We start from the raw sequence: 20827 nt of genomic DNA on the forward strand, positions 1-20827 counted from the left end.
GTAATTTATATAATATATAAACTATCATAAACACAGGATATTGAGTTAACCAAATTTTTATGTGACTTTATTAGGAAGAGAATGGGGAATAGAATGATTTAAGAAATCTACTTCATTTGCCATAAAAGTAAGTCTACAGATAATGTCTTGACAAAACAGTAACAGCAGTATAAGCATTATTATTTAGTAGGGCACAAAGTGAATTTTAGAGGAAATGGATAAGTTTAAATTTGTTGTTTCTGGAAGCAGTTTGGGAGCAGGCTTAGAAATTGTTCTTTTTGTTTATAATCTCTTGTAGCATCTATCTTTTTAAACTATCAGTGTATTATTAATTTTGAATGAAAATAATTTCCTAAAAAAAGTATGTGTATAGGTAATATACAAGTTAAAGAGAAATTAGTGATTTTAGTTCTGTCTCAAAAAATCCTTACTGGATTGAATTCCTAAGTAGTTATTTCACTAAGTCTTTCAGATTGCTAGAGAGCTGAACATAGACATTCTCAGTGTCGCATGTCCTTCTGTCCCGTGGCAGCTGCCCATCATTTTGTAAGGAAAACAGCAGTTAGTAATACATAGGAAAAAGCAGTCCTAATCAGATATTAACTGCATAGTCACAATACTAATTCAGTAAAATGAAAAGAGATAAAAAAACAATGCAAATTACAGAGCTTCTGATCGCTGAGGTTCATCCCTACTTCAGAAGCGGAGATACAACCTAGTTCATTTTAAAACAGTTTAATTTTGTCACTGCTGACTTGGGAAGATCCCTTGGAGAAGGGAAAGGCTACCCACTCCAGTATTCTGGCTTGGAGAATTCCATGGACTGTATAGGGTCTCAAAGAGTCAGACATGACTGAGCGACTTTCACTAAACAGGTTTAGTGAAACTAAATGTTTCATTAAACATTTCACTAAGTGTTTCACTCTTTCACTCTGCTTAGATGTTAGAGTCAAAGGGAAATTTTTGAAAGTGAAATTACACTGACAAATACAACAAAATTATGAAAGAGATGAGTTAGTACCTTAAGTTTAGAGAAATCAGATTTTTCAATTTCCTCTTGGGAAAGGTGATCAGATGTTATTGATCACTTGAGTTTTTAGAAAAATTGAATGTTTGAATAAAGTGGATCTGTTAAAAAATGTGTTCTTTAAAATTGTTTAGTGAAAGTTGCTCAGTTGTGTCCGACTCTTGGTGACCCATGGACTATACAGTCCATGGAATTCTCCAGGCCCGAATACTGGAGTGGGTAGCCTTTCCCTTCTCCAGGGGATCTTCCCAGCCCAGGAATTGAACCCACGTCTCCTGCATTGCAGGTGGATTCTTTACCAGCTGAGCCACAAGGGAAGCCCTGTTTAAAACTGTTTATGCTTGTGTATATTTTTGTTACGGATGTGTTTAAAAAAATAATTTTGAGTGGAAGACCTCTATCTAGGAATTGTTACTGTTTTCAGTTGGGTAAACTTTACTGAAGAACATAAAATATGGGCTTCCCTTGTGGCTCAGCTAGTAAAGGCTCTGCCTGCAATGCGGGAGACCTGGGTTCAATCCCTGGGCTGGGAAGATCCCCTGGAGAAGGGAAAGGTTACCCACTCCAGTATTCTGGCCTAGAGAATTCCATGGACCCCCATGGGGTTGCAAAGAATTGGACACACTGAGTGACTTTCACTTCACTTTACATACTATTTGGACCTTGCTAGTGGCTTCCCTTGGAGAAGGCAGTGGCACCCCACTCCAGTAATCTTGCCTGGAAAATCCCATGGACGGAGGAGCCTGGTAGGCTGCAGTCCATGGGGTGGCTAAGAATCAGAGACGACTGAGCGACTTCCCTTTTACTTTTCACTTTCATGCATTGGAGAAGGAAATGGCAACCCACTCCAGTGTTCTTGCTTGAAGAATCCCAAGGACAGGGGAGCCTGGTGGGCTGCCGTCTATGGGGTTGCACAGAGTCAGACACGACTGAAGTGACTTAGCAGCAGCAGCAGTGGCTTCCCTGGTGGCTCAGATGGTAAAGAGAAAGAAAGAAGAAATGTTCAAAATTGGAAACATGGAGGCTTTTAGGACCTATGCATAGCTGCTTTCAACTTTATTCTCTAGTCTTACCTCCCAGTTTAGTGCTTAGCCCTCTGACTGTCCTTTGTTCTATCTTTCCAGCTCCTCTTCTACACTCTTGACACGCTCCACCCCTAGCACTTCCATGTGAAATGCTTCCCGTTCTTTAAGGTCCAATCAGATGTTGTCTTTTCCACAGTATTTTGTTTGCCTCCTTGCTCGCTGGGAATACTTACCTCTGTTGAACTCTCAGTGCATTAAATTCTCTGTATTGTGGTTGTTTTCATCTATTTTTTAATTAAAAATTTTAAAGTTATATTAGCCCACTATTTTATTTCAGATTCATATGAACACCTTATGAAAATTACAGTCTTGGATGGTAAAGAGCAAACATGCAGAGAAGTAGGACTGTCATGGAAACGGCTATCTGGACTGCAAACTAAGGAATGATGCTTTGGCCCACATGGTTCAGGATGTGTTCCCTGTTTCATATAGATAAAGCAAGACCAACAGCAGTAACATCTAAGGAGATGATGACATACTTACCTTTTTTTTTTTTTTTTTGGTATCATTGACATTATATTAAGTTTCAGGTGTACAACATGGTGATTCATAGTTTTTAAAGGGTTAGGGTTATATACCAATTATAGTTTTTGTAAAACATTGGCTTTATTCCCTTTGCTGTAATTATGGTTGCTCTTAAATATGCTTACCACGATTATCTTCTCTGCTTGGGTATCTGTCGTCTAGAGTATATTATATAGGCTGAATGCTTAGAGAATTTTCGCTTTAATTATTATGTAAATACAGATTCAGGGTTCTAACAAAGCAGCCCTTCCTAAAAGTAAATTGTTTTAATAGGTTTACCATCTTCCCTCAATCCTTTCTTATCTGTCCCTTCATGTGTATGAGTTGTTTTAGTCATTGCTCACAGACGACTTTTGATTTTTGTCTTTCAGTCTTACCTCCAGTATTAGTGCCTCGTCATAATGAATTCAATCCACAACACAGCCTTCTGGTTCAGTTTAGAAACTTAAGCCACAATGAACCGCACATGCCACAAAATGCAACGTTTCCTGATTCTTTCCATCAGCCCAACAACACTCCTTTTCCCTTATCTCCAAATAGTCCCTACCCGCCTTCCCCTGCTAGCAGCACATATCCCAACTCCCCAGCAAGTTCTGGACCAGGAAGTCCATTTCAGCTCCCAGGTAAGAATTTATTTTATTGACACAAAAAATAACTCCTAAGAATTAGCATTTGTTCTAATACTGCTGATCCTCTGGGTCAGCTGTTAATATGTCAAGAACTAACTATTTTTGACTATTCTTTGGTAATTGTTTGATTTCCAGAAGAGTTTTGAATTTTATTTTGCCAAGTGCTGTATGTTTAAAAATGCAAGTAGATACATTTTTCACAAAATATAATAGTCCTAAAATGTGTATGGAACCACAAAAGATACAGAATAGCCGAAGCAGTTTTCCGAAAGAGGGACAAAGCTGAAGGCAAAGCTGAAGGCATCATACTCCCTGATTTCAAACTGTATTACCAAGCTGTAATAATAAAAATAATATAATATTGGCATACAAACAAACACATAGATCGTGCAACAGAATAGAGTGTCAAGAAATCAACTCATGCAAAAATTGTCAATTAATTTACAACAGAGGAGCCGCAAATGTACATGGGGGAAGGACAGTGTCTTCCATAAATACGTTGGTGAAACTGGACAGACACATGCAAAAGGATGAAATTGGACCATTGTCTTACACCACACCCAAAAATTAACTCAAAATAGATAGAGTTTAATGTAAGACCTCAAATCATAAAACTCCTAGAAGAAAACATATATACTAAGCTCGTTAACTAGGTCTTGCTGATGATTTTTTTAAATCTGACACTAAAAGCAAAAGCAACAAAAGCAAAAATAAACAAGTGAAACTATATCAGACTAAAGCATTTCTGCACAGCAGGGGAAACCATCAATAAAATAAAAGGGCAGCCTACTGAATGGAAGAAAATTTTTGCAAATGATGTATCCAATAAGGGGCTGATATCCAACATTTGTAGGAAGAACTCATACGACACAGTGGCAAAAAAAAAAAAGTCTATTAAGATCTGAATACATATTTATCCAAAGAAGACATTCTTTTGGCCAATAGATAGATGGAAAGATGCTCTAGACATCACTAATTGTCAGGGAAATGCAGGTCAGAACCACAGTGAGATATTACCTTACCCTTATTACAATGACTGTTTATCAGAAAGGTGGACATAACAAGTGTTGGTGAGGATTTGGAGGAAAGGGAATTCTTGTGCACTGTTGGAATGAAAATTAGTGTGGCCAGTTTTGAAAACAGTAGAATTTCCTCAAAAAATAAAAAATAGAACTGCCATATGCTTCTTTAATTCTACTTTTGGATATTTATCCAAAGAAAACAAAAGCACTGACTCAGGAAGGTATCACCCCTCTCATGTTTATTGTGACTTTATTTATAGTCGCCATGATTTGGAAGCAACCTAAGTGTTAATTTATGGATAAAGAATATATGATAAATACACACACAAATATTATCCAGCCATAAAAAAGAATGAGATCTTGCCATCTGTGACAACATGGATGAATCTTGACAGCTTTATGCTAAGTGAAATAAGACTGAGAAAGACAAATACTGTTATGATCTCCCTTATATGTGGACTTAAAAAAAACAACTAGGCTCATAGATACAGAGGACAGCCACCTCTGGTTGCCAGAGGTGGTGAAAAAGCAGTTGAGGGAAGTGGGTGAACTGTTTTTATTTTTTTTAGTTTACATAAATGGAAGTGTTTAAAAAAGCAAACACAATTTGGGGGAGATTGGCGATTACCCTTTAAGAACAGTGACAATAAGGTAGATAAAATTTAAAAGTTGCACTCACTCCTCCAACCCACCTTCCCTTATCTCATTGCTTGATCGTTCTCTATGGCATGTATTACAATCCAGTGTAGTATATTTTGTCTTTACTTATAATCTGCCTCTTCCCCCTCCCAACTTGTCCATAAACTCCATGAAAAAAGGGATTTCATAGCATCTTTTGTTTATTGCTACATCTCCAGTACCTACGTCAGAGTCTAATATGCAGTAGATCCTCCAGTAAATATTTGTTAAATAAATAGATGAAATTACAGCAACACATAAATATATTTACTGCTAGCTATGTAGATATACCTATATGTTAAGTGGTTGCCAGTGCAGATTGAGAGTTTGAAGCCAAATGGTGCTAACTTGAATGATTTCATAGAGAGGAGTCCTATATACAGTAAAGGCAGAATGTAGTAAAAACTTATCAAAAACATAAAGACAGAAAATGACTCTGTCTGATGAATATGAAGGAAAGTAGATAATCGGAAACAAAGTGTCGTTAGATATCAGTTGGCCATATATTGGACCAAATGACTAAATCTATGTATGCCACTAGGCATTACAATTAAGTTCTGTCAAAGCAACAAAGGAAGTGGCTGTATCCGACTTGTTAAATATTTTCATAAAGTTTTTACTACCGAATACCATTTATCAAGTGCCTTTTATAGATGAAAGATATCACATTAAATTTAATCTTCAGAACGTCCATGTGAGATATTATTCTTATTTTACAGATGGAAGATGAAACTGGTATTAACCCCAAGAGTTTAAGTACCTTACTTAAGGTCACATAGCTAATAAGTGGGGGTTCAGGCTCAGGTTTCTCTGACTCTAGTCTGTGCTTTTTTAACTTTGCTACATTGCTTGTCAAATCATTTTATACTTTGATAGCTTAAAATGCGGAGAAGGCAGTGGCACCCTAGTCCAGGACTCTTGCCTGGAAAATCCATGGATGGAGGAGCCTGGTAGGCTGCAGTCCATGGGGTCAGTAAGAGGTGGACACGACTGAGCGACTTCACTTTCACTTTTCTCTTTCATGCATTGGAGAAGGAAATGGCAACCCACTCCAGTGTTCTTGCCTGGAGAATCCCAAGGACAATGGAGCCTGGTGGGCTGCCATCTATGGGGTTGCACAGAGTCGGACAGGACTGAAGCGACTTAGCAGCAGCAGCAGCTTAAAATGAACTCCAGTTATCTTTAATTAGATAACTGATGCACTGATTTGCCTGGAGAAGGATCATAAGCAGATTTTTAAAGTAGCTAAATTTTATTAATGGCATGCATGGTCTTGTATGGTTAAATCATTAGAAATATTGGAATGCCTCCTATTGCAGGCAGTCATATGTAAATATATACTTAGTGGTTTCTTCATTGCAATGAAATACCAATTGAAAAGGATTTAAGTTCCAGCTGTTTAACTTGCTTTTAGGTGTCTTTTCAGAAACTAATTTTCATCCTTTGTACTCCAGTCAGTGCCGATTGGTAGCTCTGTCTCAAAATACATCTTGTACAAACCTTGAGGTGAAAGACAAGTTATATATTCAGATAGATGTTCAGTATTTATAGTTACTGAGACAAAGAAGTATGGCTATAGCTTTTGTAAAGGTTTGCAGCCGGAAATGTTTTAACTGAAAAGATTTTGTAGTTCATTTTGTTTCCTTAGAGCCATAGGACATAATGCCATTGTAAGACATCGTAAAAGAATTAGATAGCTGCTGTTAGTGTTGCAAATTTTGAAAGAGCATGGTTTTATTTTCCAGTTTTAAATAACAATATAGTGTGTAATGATCTTGGCAATTTAAGAATGTCTCTTTAGATATCTGAACGAGGATAATCTATGGCCTTCAGATTGATTTACAGTAGTTGCAGTTTCTCTGAGCATATGATTCTAAGCAAATGAAGGCAAAATTCTTGACCTTAAATTCTATTGTAGTGAATTTTAGCAGTGATAATACTATGCTGGATTGGACCAAATTCATGTGGACTGGTAGTAGGTTTCTGGTGGCTAAGGGGTATGCTGTCTTTTCTCCTTTTGCCTTGCCCTAAGGTAGCATCCTGCATTTTTGTGTGTCTGTGATGTTTGGTAATGAATCCTACTGGCAATTTTTAAGAACTTTCTGATACATTTAGATTTAACTTTGAGCAAGATAAAGATTTTAACTATTATTATTTTGGGACTCTAACTTGTCTTTTTTTCTTCCTGTTAGCTGATACTCCTCCTCCTGCCTATATGCCACCAGATGATCAGATGGGTCAAGATAATTCCCAGCCCATGGATACAAGCAATAATATGATTCCTCAGATTATGCCCAGTATATCCAGCAGAGGTAAGAAGTACAATGCTTATTTTGTTGTTTTTGCTCTTTAAAAAAAAAACAACAAACAAACAACTTCTCAGTCACTTTTAGAAGCCAGCTTTATTGAGTTATAGTTTATATACCATGAATTTATCCATTTTAAGTATATGATTCAATGATTTTTTAAAAATGTATAAAATTTTAAAATTACCATGATCTAGTTTTAGAACAGTTTTACAATGCTTTAAAAATATCCCATATGCCTGTTTGCAATCTATCCTCTCATACCCCCAACTCCAGAAACCTTCTAATCTGTTTTCTGTACCTATAGATTTGCCTTCTCTCATTTCATATAAATAGAATCACAGAATGTGCAGTCTTCAAGATTCATCAGTTTTGTACCGTGTATCAGTAGTTTATTCTTTTTCATTGCTGAATAGTATTTCATTGTATGGATACACCACATTTGGTTTACCCATATATCAGTTGATAAACATTTGAATTGTTGGTAGTTTTTTGCTAGCATGAACAATGCTGTTATGAATGTTTGCAAATACTAAGTCTTTGTTTTTCTTTTTCTGAGTCATATGGTAAATTTAAGTATTTAAGAGAAACAGCCAAACAACTATAAATGGTAGTACCATTTTTACGAGTACCATATGAGTGTGCTAGTTTTTCCATACCCTTCTGACACTTGTTATTGTTTATCTTTTTGATTGTAGTTATTCTGTTGGGTATAAAGTGGTGTCTCCTTTGTTTTAATTTGCATTTTCCTACTGAGGAATGATTTTGAACATTTTTAATGTACCTAGCCATTCATACATCTTCTTTGGTTTATTTAAATCTTTTGCCTTTTTTTTGAAATTGAGTTGTCTTATTGAGTTGTAAGAGTTCCATATATTTGGACCCAAGTCCTTTATCAGACATATGATTTGCAAATATTTTCTCTCACTCTGTGGATTGTCTTTTCATTTTATTAATGGTGTCCTCTGAAGCACAAAAGTTTTTCATTTTGATGAAATTACCAGTTTTTTTTTTCCTGGATTATGCTTTTGGTGTTGCATCTAAAAAACCTTTGTCTGTCCCAAGGTCATAAAAAATATTCTCCTGTGTTTTCTCCTAGCAGTTCTTTAGCTCTTATATTTAGGTCTGTGATTGATTTTAAGTGTTTTTTATGGTTATGGTCTAAAGTCATCTTTGTTCAAGTAGATACCGAGTTGGTTCTAGCACTGTTTGTTGATAAGAGTATCGTGTTGTCTTCTCTTTTAGGAATCAGTTGACTATAAATGTAAGGGTTTATTTCAGGATGCTAAATTTTGTTTATTGTTTTGCATATCTTTTCCTTAAAATCTTGATCACTAAAGTTTTATAGTAAGTTTTGAAAACAAGAAGTGTTAGTCCTCCAATTTTGTTCTTTTTGAAAATTGTTTAGCAATTCTACATTCTTTGCATATTTCCATATCATTTTAGTATCAGTTTTTCAATTTCTGTCCCCCTCAAAAAAATTCCTCCTTGGATTTTGATAGAGGTCACTTTGAATCTTCAATCAATATGGGGAGGTATGCCATCATCTTCTAGTACACGGACATGGATTATACTCTGTGTTCTCCATTTGTTTAGACCTTCAACTTCAGTATAAGTCTTTTACTTATTTTCTTTTTAAATTTATTCCTCAGTGAGTGGAATTTTTTAAAAATTTTGTGTTTGGATTCTTCATTGATAGATAGAAATAAAATTGACTGGATGAAGGCTGTCAAAAGGCACAAACTTCCAGCTGTAAGATAAATAAGTACGAGGGATGTAATGTACAACATGATAAATGTAATTAACACTTCTCTGTGTTATATATGAAGTTGTAAAGAGAGTAAATCCTAAGAGGTCTCATCAGAAAGAAAATATTTTTTTTCCTGCTTCTTTAATTTTGTGTCTATATGAGTTGATGATGGAGGATCTCCCAGGTGACTCAGTGGTAAAGAATCTGCCTGCCAGTGCAGGAGATGCAGGAGGCCACAGGTTTGATCCCTGGGTCAGGAAAATCCCCTGGAAAAGAAAATGTCAACCCACTCCAGTATTTTTGCCTGGGAAATCCCATGGACAGGGGAGCCTGGCGGGCTACAGTCTCTGTGGTCACAGAGTCAGACACGACTGAGCGCGCATGCATGAGTTGATGAGGTTCATTAAACTTATTGTGATAATCATTTCATGATGTATGTATGGCAAATCATTATGCTGTGTACCCTAAACATACAGTGCTAGTGTCATTTGTATCTCAATAAAACTGATGAGAAAGACTTAAAATTTTTTTTAATTAAAAACTACAATTGCCTGCATTGACAGGCAGATTCTTTATCACTGAGCCACCTGTCTTCTGAATTTGCTTATTCTAGCCACTGCATCTAAGTGGAATCATGTAATGTTTGTCCCTTTGTATCTAGTTTATTTCACTTAGCATAATGTTTTTAAGGTTTATCCAGGTTGTAGCATATATTAGAATTTCATTCCTTTTTAAGGCTGAGAAGTATTCTGTTGTAAGCATATATACCACATTTTGTTTATCCATCTATCAGTTCATGGACATTTGGTTTGTTTATGCCTTTTGGCTATTCTGAACAATACTGCTAAAAAACATTGGTATACAGGTTTCTGTTTGAGTCTCTGTTTTTTAATTCATTTTGTATTACATACCTGGGAGTAGAATTGCTAGATTTTATGGTAATTCTCTTTAGCTTTTTTGAGGAACTGGCAAACTGTTTTCCACAGTGGCTGCACCATTACATTTTCACCAGTATTGCAGTGGATTTCCAATTTCTCCATATTTTTGCCAACGTTCGTTATTTTCTTTTTTCTTTTGATAATAGTATCCTAATGGGTATGAAGTGGTATCTCAATTGTGTTTTTTAAAGTCATTTTGTTTTGAGACCTTAAACTTCTTAATTTGTCACAAGTTTACATGAAGTAAGGTATTGGCACTTTAGTTTCTTGAAAGAATGATGTCCTTGTGTGTATTTTATAGTGTCTGTGATGATATGGGATGACTGTATGTCCCATAAGCCCTGCATTCCTAAGAATAAATTTCAGGCCCCCTGATAATCTTGTTAATGTTTAAATAGTACCTTGGCTTTTTCAAGATTAGAATTTATCTAGGAATTTTGTCATACTAATTTGCTTAATATTCATAGTATCTGCCTTCATTTAGAGCAGACTGTCTCAGAACATGAATTTATGGATTTGAATTCCTGCATCTCCACTTATTTGCTTCGCAGCTTAGGGTGGCTTTTAAAATATATCTAAGCCTAAATTTCTCCATTTGTAAAATAAAGAGATAATAACTACATAGGATTATTAGTATGTTGATTGACTTTGACTGTATTTATAATGATCTTAGTATACAGCATCAGGTAATTCCCCAAAAATGATATTATCATCCTCTTTCTAAAAATTTGGAGTCTGTTTACCCCATCTATCATTTTCCTTCTTTCTTTTGATTCTCCAGAGATTGGAGAGTGCAGTTTAGTGGTGATGTATATTAAATATTTCTTGGATTATAGTTTCTTAGCCAAACAACTGAGACCCTTTAGAAGAACCTGGCACTCAAGTCTTCTCACCCTCCTAGATGTCTTTTTTCACCAGAGTTTCTTCTCACTTGGAAAATTAGAGTTAAATTGCAATGCTGTGAATCACCAGTTAACAAGATGTCCTTTGCCTTGAGCAGGGTCGCAGACCTTTTGATTTTCTTCTTTTCATTCTAAACAAAATTGTCTTTTTTGTTTTGCTTATCTTGGCTCTAGTCTTTCATGACATTGTTATAACTTCCTGCTACTCATCTATACATGTGTTTGATTATGAGTCCCTCCTTGTTCCATCTTTTATATAAACTTCTTTAAAATCTGAGCTCTTAGAACTTTGCTCTATAGGTCCTCATTGGTTTTTTTTTTCCGTGTACCTCCTCATCTGAATTCTTTGCAGCTGTATAATTAAAACTGAGTTTTAAAAGTCAACCAACTCTTTTGTGGTGTCTACATAGTGTGACTTACTCTTAACATTTTTCTTGGACATTTTAAAAAATTTCTGCCTTTCTTGAAAGAAAACTGACAATTCATGACTTTTCTTTCTAATTTCAGCTCCAAGACAGACACTCTACTAGTGCTGGATGAAGAACTTCCACGTGTCTCTTCCATCCATTGTGTCCATTAGGAATTGTTGATTTTTAACACTGATAAGAATTTGGCTAATGTTTTATATTTTATACAAACCTTTTTCCATAGGCTATTCTGGCACTTAGAACTTCAAATGTATACCACCTTTTACCCAAAGATCACTCATTTGGTTGTGTTTTTTCCTTTCTTTCTTTTTTTTTAAACAAACTATTTTTTAGATTCACAGCAAATTTGAGCGAAAAGTACAGAGTTCCCACATACCCTCTCCCCCTACGCATGTACAGCTTCCCCCACTACCTGCACCAGAGTGATACATTTATTACAATCTATGAACCTACATTGATACATCATTATCACCCCAGATGTATAATTTACATTAGGATTCATTCCTGGTATAATACATTCCTTGAGTTGTAACAAATGAATGATGACATGTAGCCATCATTTATAGTATCATATAGAATAATTTCACTTCTTTAAAAGTCCTCTGTGCTCTGCCTGTTCGTTCTCCCTCTTTCCTAACCCCTGGCAACCACTAATCTTTTTATTGTCTCTATAGTTTTGCCTTTTCCAGAATGTCTTGTAATTGGAATTTTATAGTATGTAGCCTTTTCAGATTAGCTTCTTCACTTAGTAATATGCACCAAAGTCCCTCCCCTCCATGTGTTTTCATGGCTTGATAGTGCATTTCTTTTTCATGCTGAATAATATTTGGTTGTCTGGTATACTACAGTTTATTTGTCCATTCACACATTGAAGGATATCTTGGTTGCTTCCAAGTTGTGGCCATTATGAATAAAGCTTCTGTAAACATCTCTCTACAGTTTTTGTGTGGACCTAAGTTTTTGACTCCTCCAGGCAAACAGTGAGGAACACATTTGCTGGATTGTATGCTAAGAGTTTGTTGCTTTGTAGGAAGTCAGCAAATTGTCTTCCAAAGTGGCTGTACCATGTTACATTCTCACCAGCAGTGAATGAGTTTCTATTGCTCCACATCTTCACCAGCATTTGGGATTGTCAGTGTTTTGGATTTGGCAATTCTAATGGTTTTGGTAATTCTAATGCAGTAGTATCTCCTTGCTATTTTGATTTGCATTTCCCTGGTGACATACAATGTGGAGCATCTTTTTATATGCTTATTTGCTTTTGTGTATATCTTCTTCAGTGAGGTGTCTGTTCATATCTTTGACCAGTTTTTCTCATTGGCTTATTCATTTTCTTATTGAGTTTTAAGAGTTCTTTGTATTTGTGTAACAGTCCTTTACTAGATGTGGCTTTTGCAAATATATTCTCCCATTCTGTGGCTTGTCTTCTCATTCTCTTGACAGTGTCTTAAAGAGTAGAAGTTTTTAATTTTTAATGAAATCTAGCTTGTCAATTATTTCTTCAGTGATCATACCTTGGTATTGTATCTAAAAAGTCATTACCATATTCAAGGTCATCTATATTTTCTCCTCTGTTTTTTTGAGATGATTTTCATAGAGTGTCTACTATAGTTTTATAGCCAGTTTTTAAATTGGGTGGTGTTAGTCTTCTTGGTTTGGTTTTCAGTATTGTGTTGGCTGTTCTGGGTCTTTTGCCTTTCCATGTAAACTTCAGAATCAGTTTACAAGATGATTTGCTGAAGTTTTTATTGGGATTTCATTCACTCTTAAGTCATGGTGGGAAGAACTGAGGCTTCCTGCACATGATCATAGAGTGTATTTCTACTTATTTAGTTCCTTCTTTGAATTCTTTATTTAGAATTTCATAGTTTCAACATATATTTCTTACCTGTTTTGTTTGTTTGCTTTTTACCTAAATATTTCATTGTTTGAGTGCTGCTATGAATGATAATGAATTTTATTTCAAATTCTACTTGCTCATTGCTGGTATAGGAAAGTGATTGACTTTTGTATATTAACCTTATATCCTATAACTTTCCTATAATTGCTTATCAGTTTTAGGAGGTTTTCTGTCATTTCAGTTTTTTTGCATAGATAATCTTGTCATTTGTGAACAAAGACAGTTTTATGTCTTCCTTCTCAATCCATATAACTTTTCTTTTATTTTCTCTTACTGCATTAGCTGGGATTTCCAATATGCTGTTGAAAGGGAGTGGTGAGCACATCCTTGCTTTGTTACTGATCTTAGCAGAAAAACTTCTAGTTTTTCACCTTTAAGCATGACATTAGCTGGAAGTTTTTTGTAAATGTTCTTTATATCAAGTTGAAGTTACCCTCTATTCTTAGTTTGCTAATAGTCTTAATTTTTTAGTCCAAATTTTTGTTTAAAATAATTTTACAGATGCTGGTATAGTTGTCTTTCAGTTTGTTGAAACAGAGCTTTTGTCATCTCAAATTTAAACCTGGATTTGATTCTGCTAGAAAAGAAACTTAAAATGTAATGTTGCCCATCCTTGTATATGCATAATTTATAAAAAACTTTTATGATCAAAGGATTTCTGGGGAATTCCCTGGCAGTCCAGTGGTTAAGATTTCACCTTCCAATGCAGGGAGTGTGGGTTTGATCCCTGGTCAGGGAGCAAAGACCCCATATGCCTCCTGGCCAAAAAACAAAGCATAAAAGCAACAGAAGCAACAAATTCAATAAAAATTTCATTGTAACAAATGCAATAAAGACTTTTAAAATGGTCCATATCAAAAAAATCTTAAAAAAAGAAAAAAAGCACTTCTGATGGTTTTTTTTTTTCTTTTTTGATACAGACTGAAAGCCAGAAAGGCAATGAGACGTCAGTGAAATATCTGAAAATTTTCTTTTTCATATAGTGCTTGAGTTGTGTTAAAGGAAACCCCAATATAGTTTTGAGTTTCTGATAATCATTAAACATTGTTTTTGTGTCTGGTTTGTTCACAGATGTTCAGCCTGTCGCCTATGAAGAGCCCAAACATTGGTGTTCAATTGTCTATTATGAATTAAACAATCGTGTTGGGGAAGCTTTTCATGCATCTTCTACTAGTGTGTTAGTAGATGGATTCACAGACCCTTCGAATAACAAAAGTAGATTCTGCTTGGGATTGTTGTCAAATGTTAATCGTAATTCAACAATTGAAAACACTAGGCGACATATTGGAAAAGGTAATGTTGTCATTTTCCTACATTCAGTTGAATTCAGTTGTGTGTTGTGCTTGCTATGCACCCTGCATTATGTAAGGGCATACAAAGAAACTTAAGGCATGGTCCTGCCCTCAGGTTGCAATACAGAAGAAGGTGTTAAGTAGAGATGTACTCAGACTTCTTTTCTTTATCCTGCCTATTTTTTCTTCATAGTACTTTGGATCTGAAATCATACTATTCTGTATTTTTTCATTTTCAGTCTTCTTGACTGAAATACAAGCTATACAGAAATTTGCATTGTTCATAACAGTATCTTTAGCAATTAGAACAATGCCTGGCTCATAGTACCTACACAGGAAATATTTGTAAAATATATGAATGCTAGTGAAGAATTAAAATTTTTAAATTATGATCTTTGTGGAATATTTTGGGTTGAGATGACTTGTAAGAATTTTCATTATGATGGAGGAGCAGGATTACTGGTAGAACAGTTTGAATAACTTAAGTCTTCAGTGGCTTCACTACCACTCTTCCTACCTTTAAATTCAGGTAACAGTGTTCTATTTATAATTCATCCTCCAAGACAGTTGCTACAACAAACAAGGAACTTTTCACATTGCAGTGAAATTGTCTCATGCGTTAAGTGGTCAGAGAGGAAACCTATCCCATGTCGGGCTGTTTGCCTATCTTTGAAGTTTTGTTTTTATTACTTTTTGCTGCTTTGACTTGAGAAGATCTTAGGAACAAAAGGTAAATAACTTTAATTGTAATATGATTTCTTATAGAAGAGACTCAGAAAAATACTGTGTCCAAAAATAAATTGGAAAGGAAGTTTCCATTCTTTTTTGACTGAACTATTAACTTGCTATAATTTTTTAGGTAAAAATGCCCCACTTCTATTCATTGATTTTTCATTCTACAGTAGGATAATTTAAGAGAAATCTGCTTGGTGAATTCTTAAATACTAGACTCATTTTACCCTTTTTTTCCTAGTATATAGTTCTAGGATCCTTTCTTCCAGGGGAAGTATTTGCTCAGAAACAGAACATACTTTTTAATGTCATAGCCTGATACCACTCTGTGAATCACACATATGTACTACGATGGTCTTTTTAGTACTACGTGCAGTAGTGAAAAGTTGGGAACAACTTGAGCTTTAGCTATATAGTTTGAACTTTTAAATAGTGAACATTCATATATTATTTCGGAGAAGGCAATAGCAACCCACTCCGGTACTGTTGCCTGGAAAATCCCATGAATGGAGGAGCCTGGTAGGCTGCAGTCCATGGGTTCGCTAAGAGTCGGACACTTCACTTTCACTTTTTACTTTCATGCATTGGAGAAGGAAATGGCAACCCACTCCAGTGTTCTTGCTTGGAGAATCCCAGGGACGGGGGAGCCTGGTGGGCTGCCGTCTATGGGGTTGCACAGAGTCAGACACAACTGAAGCGACTTAGCAACAGACGCAGCATATATTATTTATATATTTTTTTAAAATACCAAAAACATTTTTTAAAGGAAAAAGAATAGCAAGAAGAGATAAGAAAGCCTTCCTCAGTGATCACTGCAAAGAAATAGAGGAAAACAACAGAATGGGAAAGACTAGAGATCTCTTCAAGAAAATTAGAGATACCAAGGGAACATTTCAGGCAAAGATGGGCTCGATAAAGGACAGAAATGGTATGGACCTAACAGAAGCAGAAGATATTAAGAAGAGGTGTCAAGAATACACAGAAGATGGAGAAGGAAATGGCAACCCACTCCAGTGTTCTTTCCTGGAGAATCCCAGGGACGGGGGAGACTGGTAGGCTGCCGTCTCTGGGGTCACACAGAGTCGGACATAACTGAAGTGACGCAGCAGCAGCAGCGATAGGAAAGTAAGTGATATGAAACAGCTTTTCTATCCTGTGTGTTGACCTGGCTGTAGGTGTGTTGTATTATTTGAGCAAAGATAAATCTTAGGAACCCTTACCTCAGGCTTTTTAAAACACAGGGTACCACTTAGCCACCAGGAAGCCCATTAAAAGACAGGGAGGTCCAGTAATCAGTCTTTTAGGAAATTGGTAATGATGTCACCTAAACTTGAAACATTAAAAAAAAAAAAGTGTTCTCAACTATGTAAAATCTTTCTCCTCCTACCTTCTCAAATGTAATCCTAGGAATTTTGCCTGTCAACAAAGCATTTCTGGGCCAGAAATACTTCTCTCTTTATAGCAAGGCTTCACATTATATTGAGTGCCACAGGTTCCATCATTTTTAAAGGACACAGACATAAATGATAAATAATGGATATAAAAATATTACAATCTACCACCTCAAAAAATATTGTTTATGGAGCTTGGAGATTCAAGTATTGATTGCAGTTTTATTTTGAAAAGAATGCTACAACTTATGTGGTTTTTCTTCCTCATGTTTATATTAAAAGAAAAGCTAATAAACTATTTTAATTAAAAAAAAAAAAAAAGAATACACAGAAGAACTGTACAAAAAAGATCTCCACAACCAAGATAATCACAGTGGTGTGATCACTGACCTAGAGCCAGACATCTGGAATGTGAAGTCAAGTGGGCCTTAGAAAGCATCACTACAAACAAAGCTAGTGGAGGTGATGGAATTCCAGTTGAGCTCTTTCAAATCCTGAAAGATGATGCTGTGAAAGTGCTGCACTCAATATGCCAGCACATTTGGAAAACTCAGCAGTGGCCACAGGATTGGAAAAGGTCAGTTTTCATTCCAGTCCCCAAGAAAGGCAATTCCAAAGAATGCTCAAACTACCACACAATTGCACTCATCTCACACACTAGTAAAGTAATGCTCAAAATTCTCCAAGCCAGGCTTCAGCAATACATGAACCGTGAACTTCCTAATGTTCAAGCTGGTTTTAGAAAAGGCAGAAGAAGCAGAGATCAAATTGGCAACATCAGCTGGATCATCGAAAAAACAAGAGAGTTCCAGAAAAACATCTATTTCTGCTTTATTGACTATGCCAAAGCCTTTGACTCTGTGGATCACAATAAACTGTGAAAAATTCTGAAAGAAATGGGAATACCAGACCCCCTGACCTGCCTTTTGAGAAACCTATGTGCAGGTCAGGAAGCAACAGTTACAACTGGACATGGACCAACAGACTGGTTCCAAATAGGAAAAGGAGTACGTCAAGGCTGTATACTGTCACCCTGCTTATTTAACTTATATGCAGAGTACATCATGAGAAATGCTGGGCTGGAAGAAGCACAAACTGGAATCAAGATTGCCCGGAGAAATATCAATAAGCTCAGATATGCAGATGACACCACCCTTATGGCAGAAAGTGAAGAGGAACTAAAAAGCCTCTTGATGAAAGCAAAAGAGGAGAGTGAAAAAGTTGGCTTAAAGCTCAACATTCAGAAAACAAAGATCATGGCATCTGATCCCATCACTTCATGGGAAATAGATGGGGAAACGGTGGAAACAGTGTCAGACTTTATTTTGGGGGGCTCCAAAATCACTGCAGATGGTGACTGCAGCCATGAAATTAAAAGACCCTTACTCCTTGGAAGAAAAGTTATGACCAACCTAGATAGCATATTCAAAAGCAGAGACATTACTTTGCCAACAAAGGTCCGTCTAGTCAAGGCTATGGTTTTTCCAGTGGTCATGTATGGATGTGAGAGTTGGACTGTGAAGAAAGCTGAGCGCCGAAGAATTGATGCTTTTGAACTGTGATGTTGGAGAAGACTCTTGAGAGTCCCTTGGACTGCAAGGAGATCCAACCAGTCCATTCTAAAGGAGATCAGCCCTGGGATTTCTTTGGAAGGAATGATGCTAAAGCTGAAACTCCAGTACTTTGGCCACTTCATTCAAAGAGTTGACTCATTGGAGGAGACTCTGATGCTGGGAGGGATTGGGGACAGAGGATGAGATGGCTGGATGGCATCACCGACTCGATGGACGTGAGTTTGAGTGAACTCCGGGAGATGGTGATGGACAGGGAGGCCTGGCATGCTGCGATTCATGGGGTCGCAAAGAGTCGGACACGACTGAGCGACTGAACTGAACTGAACTGAAAATAAATCTGCCATTTAAAGACTCTTCCTATGACCTGAAATTAACATTATATGACTTAGCTTGCTTTCTTTTTTTTTTCCAATGATGCAAACCCTTCCGTTAGCAAAAAGAGTGCAGAACTCTTTTGCCAACCAACTATTCATGATAGTTGATAGCACTAAACATTTCTTTGAAAGGACTCATCATAAGGTGCCTTCTTGGGGAATTTTTTTGGCCATTATTTCTCTCATAGAGATCATAAAACGTTGGAAAAGGGGGGAAAAAAGCAACTCTAAGAACTGATAATCTAATATGCTGCCAACTTGAGGCTTAAGTCTTAGTTATTTGAGGATCATTTTAGATTTAGGCAGTCATTCAGTTCAGTTAAGTCGCTCAGTCGTGTCCAACTATTTGCGACCCCATGGACTGCAGCAAGCCAGGCTTCCCTGTCTATCACAAACTCCTAGAGCCTGCTCAAACTCATGTCCATTGAGTTGGTGATGCTATCCAACCATCTCATACCCTGTCATCTTCTCCTCCTCCCTTCAGTCTTTCCCAACATCAGGGTCTTTTCCAATGAGTCAGATCTTCACATCAGGTGGCCAAAGTTATTGGAATTTCAGCTTCAGCATCAGTCCTTCTCATGAATATTCAGGCAGACATTAGCCTCGACTGTCTTCAGCAACATAAGGCCATCTAGTGGTAGTTTCTATTTGAAGACTTGCTCTATAGTAGTTATTTTGTCTTACCTCATGCAACCTCTTCAATTTTATTATACTGCTTTGTGAAGGTGGCTTTTGTAATTCTTGTCTTTTTAAGGTGTTCATCTGTACTATGTTGGTGGAGAGGTATATGCAGAGTGCCTCAGTGACAGCAGCATATTTGTTCAGAGTAGGAACTGCAACTTTCATCATGGCTTTCATCCTACCACTGTCTGTAAGATTCCCAGCAGCTGCAGCCTCAAAATTTTTAACAATCAGGAATTTGCTCAGCTTCTGGCTCAGTCTGTCAACCATGGATTTGAGGCAGTATATGAGCTCACCAAAATGTGTACCATTCGAATGAGTTTTGTCAAGGTGAGTGGGTTGAGACCTGTAGCTTAATTTGAGTCACTGTAACATATAACATGTGTATTATATGTCTGTAGGTTATAATTTTTAAAAGTCTGTGTTAAATGAAAGGTAGTAATTACTTCTGACCTGATTTAACAGGTTTCTAAAGAAAATTCTTAACTTCATAACTTAAACCACATGATTGGTCTGTGATTTTATTTTATAATTTAGACATTATAATAAAATGCTTGATATTGGTATTGAGTAGGGGCTGAGTTTATAAAGAATTTCAGTTAAATTTTAGCTAAATTGCCAAGAAGCATTTAATATTAAAACTGCTTTTTAAGTTCCTTTAGTTTTAGCAATTTCAATTATTACTAGATCCCTTAGATTGACTTAAAGAATTAATCACCATAATAAAATTATTTTTCCTTGATTTAAGCTCTATTATTAAGGATTTGCAAAATTGAAAGAACTTTTCGAATTTATCATTTGCTCTTGGCCTGATTTTATTGGCATTGTAAATGATGATTCATGAGCAAAATTTAGAAAGAATTTTAGTGATCTCTTTTAGCAACCTGTGCTGCATCCACTTGTTCCTTAAGGATTTAGCCAAAGAAGAGTAATTGTCAGATGCTCTGGGTAGGATTTTTTCTTTCTGGCCCACAGTCCCACAGCCCAGTGTTTCCTTGCTGCTTGTTACAGGCCTTTTTGTGCAGCAGTTTATCAGTAGCCCTGAAGGCATTTCCCTTCCCTGTTATAGAAACATGGCTCTCATGTTTAATCTAGTTACCCACTCCGCCCTCATCACACCCCACTTGGTTTTCCTAGGCAAGGACTACTGTAAGCAGTAAAGCAAAGAACTTGATACATCCAGCAAATAAAAGTGAAAAATTCTGTTTTATTCTTTGGAGTTTTTGGCTAAAGTGGTGCTGCTCAGTTCATCCCAGTAGTTTCCCATCTTAAAGGATAATGATATATCATTTCCACTTTAACTACATTTGCATGCATTGCTCAGTTTTACAGTGCCTTATCTGATGTTTAAAAAAAAACCAAAAACCTAAAAATTAAAAATTTTTTGTTAACAAAATCTGATGTGAACTAACATGAGGCTATATATGGGTTTTATTTATCCATTAAAGAGAGACTATATAGCTCATTGCAGAATTATTGATGTTTTAATTACGAGGTATTGCACCATTACTAACTTTCTAAAAATTAAAAAAAAAAGAAAAAAGAATTCTGGAATGTATCTTGCCTCAAGAATTTCTATTAAGGGATTATATG

At 36.2% G+C, this 20827-nt stretch overlaps 1 protein-coding gene across 1 annotated transcript in view; it reads left to right on the plus strand.

Annotated features, from left to right (window-relative positions):
- SMAD5 (SMAD family member 5) overlaps positions 1-20827 on the plus strand; it is a 62353-nt gene that overhangs the window by 35892 nt on the left and 5634 nt on the right. Inside the window, exons 3-6 of the mRNA XM_005891686.3 lie at positions 3009-3260; positions 7159-7278; positions 14262-14483; positions 19308-19564. Coding sequence (XP_005891748.1) covers positions 3009-3260; positions 7159-7278; positions 14262-14483; positions 19308-19564 — 851 coding nt within the window. The remainder of the gene's footprint in view (positions 1-3008; positions 3261-7158; positions 7279-14261; positions 14484-19307; positions 19565-20827) is intronic.

Source organism: Bos mutus, chromosome 7 (assembly GCF_027580195.1).
Source record: "Bos mutus isolate GX-2022 chromosome 7, NWIPB_WYAK_1.1, whole genome shotgun sequence".
In the NCBI taxonomy this organism is placed as follows: domain Eukaryota; kingdom Metazoa; phylum Chordata; class Mammalia; order Artiodactyla; family Bovidae; genus Bos; species Bos mutus.